Source organism: Pangasianodon hypophthalmus, chromosome 6 (genome assembly GCF_027358585.1).
Source record: "Pangasianodon hypophthalmus isolate fPanHyp1 chromosome 6, fPanHyp1.pri, whole genome shotgun sequence".
NCBI lineage: Eukaryota > Metazoa > Chordata > Actinopteri > Siluriformes > Pangasiidae > Pangasianodon > Pangasianodon hypophthalmus.
In genome coordinates, this window is record NC_069715.1 from 30,518,476 (window position 1) to 30,520,975 (window position 2,500).

At 40.0% G+C, this 2,500-nt stretch overlaps 1 protein-coding gene across 15 annotated transcripts in view; it reads left to right on the plus strand.

Moving 5' to 3' along the window:
• The window catches only part of c2cd5 (C2 calcium dependent domain containing 5), a 44,155-nt gene that overhangs the window by 32,913 nt on the left and 8,742 nt on the right, over positions 1–2,500 (plus strand). For all 15 annotated transcript variants that reach the window (XM_053234904.1, XM_053234899.1, XM_053234902.1 and 12 more), the window contains 3 exons: positions 112–210; positions 350–439; positions 1,597–1,684. In XM_053234904.1, coding sequence (XP_053090879.1) covers positions 112–210; positions 350–439; positions 1,597–1,684 — 277 coding nt within the window. The remainder of the gene's footprint in view (positions 1–111; positions 211–349; positions 440–1,596; positions 1,685–2,500) is intronic.

A 2,500-nucleotide genomic window follows, 5' to 3' on the forward strand; every position in this document is an offset into this window, starting at 1 on the left:
GTCACCTCTTTACAGCTCCATAGCTATTTTGCATAGAATTGTCGCTGATATTGTCGAGCACGTGCGTAGAAATTGAGCGGTTTTCTGTCGGCGTTTGTCTTTTACATCTAGATGTTTACCTCTGTGAGGGTGTTCCGACTCAGCAACATAAATCTGACCAATCAGGGCCTGAATAAGATCTTCAATGATCTGTGTGAGAACCTGCTCAAGGTGAGAACACACTTTTTTCTTCTCTCTGCTTTCCTTCTCACTGTGTGATACTGCACTAACGAGGGATGCCGTAGTGTTTCATTTTAATGTGTGTGTTTTTGTGTGTTTTTGTGTGTTTTTGTGTGTGTGTGTGTTTTAGAGTCTGTACTTCAAATTGCGCTCCATGGTGCCCTGCTGTCTCTGCCACGTGAACTTCACCGTCGCTGTGCCTGAGGATGAGCTCATACAGGTAACGACACACTCGCTGAGCGGAAGGTTGTGAGTTCAAATCCCCTGAGCAAGCGCCCCGTCTCAGTTTGCCGGCTCGTTAGCTTGTTAGCTTGTTAAATGCAATAATAACAGGTTCATTAAGATAGTTTGTGATAGGATGTTAACCAATTTTGTTAAAAATACGCCGTACGTCTTGATGCTGTAGAAGTTAAGCTCTGAAACGGTAAAAATTAAACACTTCCTCTGTGGATGTGAAATAAAACACTGCATCCAGCGTCCTCGATTCAACAAAATGAGCTTTTTCTCCAAGCGGATTTTATTCCCCGTGTTTCTAATCGAAAGGTTATAAGTTAGTCGTAACTTCTACTAACAAGCTAACTTCTCTTTGATGTGATTGGCTGCTACGTGCGCTCCCAGCCAATCAGAATCGTTTTCATCACATTTTTAGCTGCCGAAAGATTTTCATTTTTGGATATTTTAATGGACTGTGATGGTTTCATCTCCTCTAGGACTCTTTTTTTTTTTTTTTTTTTAATGAAGTGAGGCCAGATTTAGTTTGAGATTTTATTTATTTTTTAATCAGAGATAAACTTTAAAAAAACGTTATAGTCACGGTAGAAGGCGTGGCATTGAATTATAAACAAACAAACAAAATTTCCGGTTTATTTTCTTTGGAGGCGTGAAAATTTCAATTGTGGAAGTCAGAGTGAAAATGGGTTCCTTTCATGTTGCACGTGTGATGGTACGAAATGCGTTACTGCTTCTGCAGGATCACACTAGCAGCTGCCGTGTGTGAGGTTTATAATCTTACGACTCTCTAAAGCACGAGTCGTCGACTTGCAGACTCGGGGAAGTTTTTCAGCAGGTCGAAATGAGCACTTAGAAAAATACCGAAGAAAAGGGAATAAATGTGTGAACAAAACTGTCCGTAGTTCAGCGATTCTAGTTTTCTAAACGTGACCCAGGTGCATTTATGTAAATTATTATTAATAGCTAAAGACTAGCTAGAGATGTTAAGTCAAAATTTTCATTATGTGTGTGTGTGTGTGTGTGTGTATCCCCTCTCTCTGCTCCGATTCGTGAAGTGATAACGTTTTGACGTGTTTAAAGAAAAATCACAGAAGAGAAGGACGCTTTTATCGTGTGTGTGTGTGTGTGTGTGTGTGTGTGTGTCAGGTGGCGGTGACGGCGGTGGCCATGAGCTTTGATAAAGATCAGACGCAGGAGAACAGCCGACAAAGCGGAGAGAAAACACTTATCAGAGGTAAGAGAGTGTGTGTGTGTGTGTGTGTGTGAGTGAGTGAGTGTGTGTGTGTGTGTGTGATTGTGTGTGATTGTGTGAGTGTGTGTGTGTGTGTGATTGTGTGAGTGTGTGTGTGTGTGTGTGTGTGTGTGTGTGTGAGTGACAGCTCACTGTTAAGTGGATCCCTGGTGTATTTTCACACTCAGAATAAAATAGAGGAAATCTCAGGGTGTTTGCACGAAGTCTTAAACTGGCTGAAATTATTTTTTTTATAAGCTACAGTTTAGCGTTAATGTTTATGATTTTCGACTCGTTGCTACTCGTTGCAGGGGAAAGTAGCTAAAGCGTGGTCAAAATAACGTCGCTAAGAAGTCTCCACGTGATCTTATCGACTAATTTATATATTCATTGAATCGTCCTGATCGGAATAGAATGTAATAGTTATAGAGTTTATGTAATGTAGCTGTGTAATAGATTATAACTTATTTCTTATAGAAAGAAGTCGTCTTTGTTCACGACACCACAAACTAATCATTATATATTTACAAAATTCTGTGATTTCTGTCGAGAACGCAGACAAAATGAAGCAGTAGGGAAAATAGTGATCAGTGATTGGTCAATAGGGGAAAATAGTGATCAGTGATTGGTCAATAGGGGAAAATAGTGATCAGTGATTGGTCAATAGGGGAAAATAGTGATCAGTGATTGGACAATAAGGAAAATAGTGATCAGTGATTGGTCAGTAGGGGAAAAATAGTGATCAGTGATTGGTCAATAGGGGAAAAATAGTGATCAGTGATTGGTCAATAGGAAAAATAGTGATCAGTGATTGGTCAA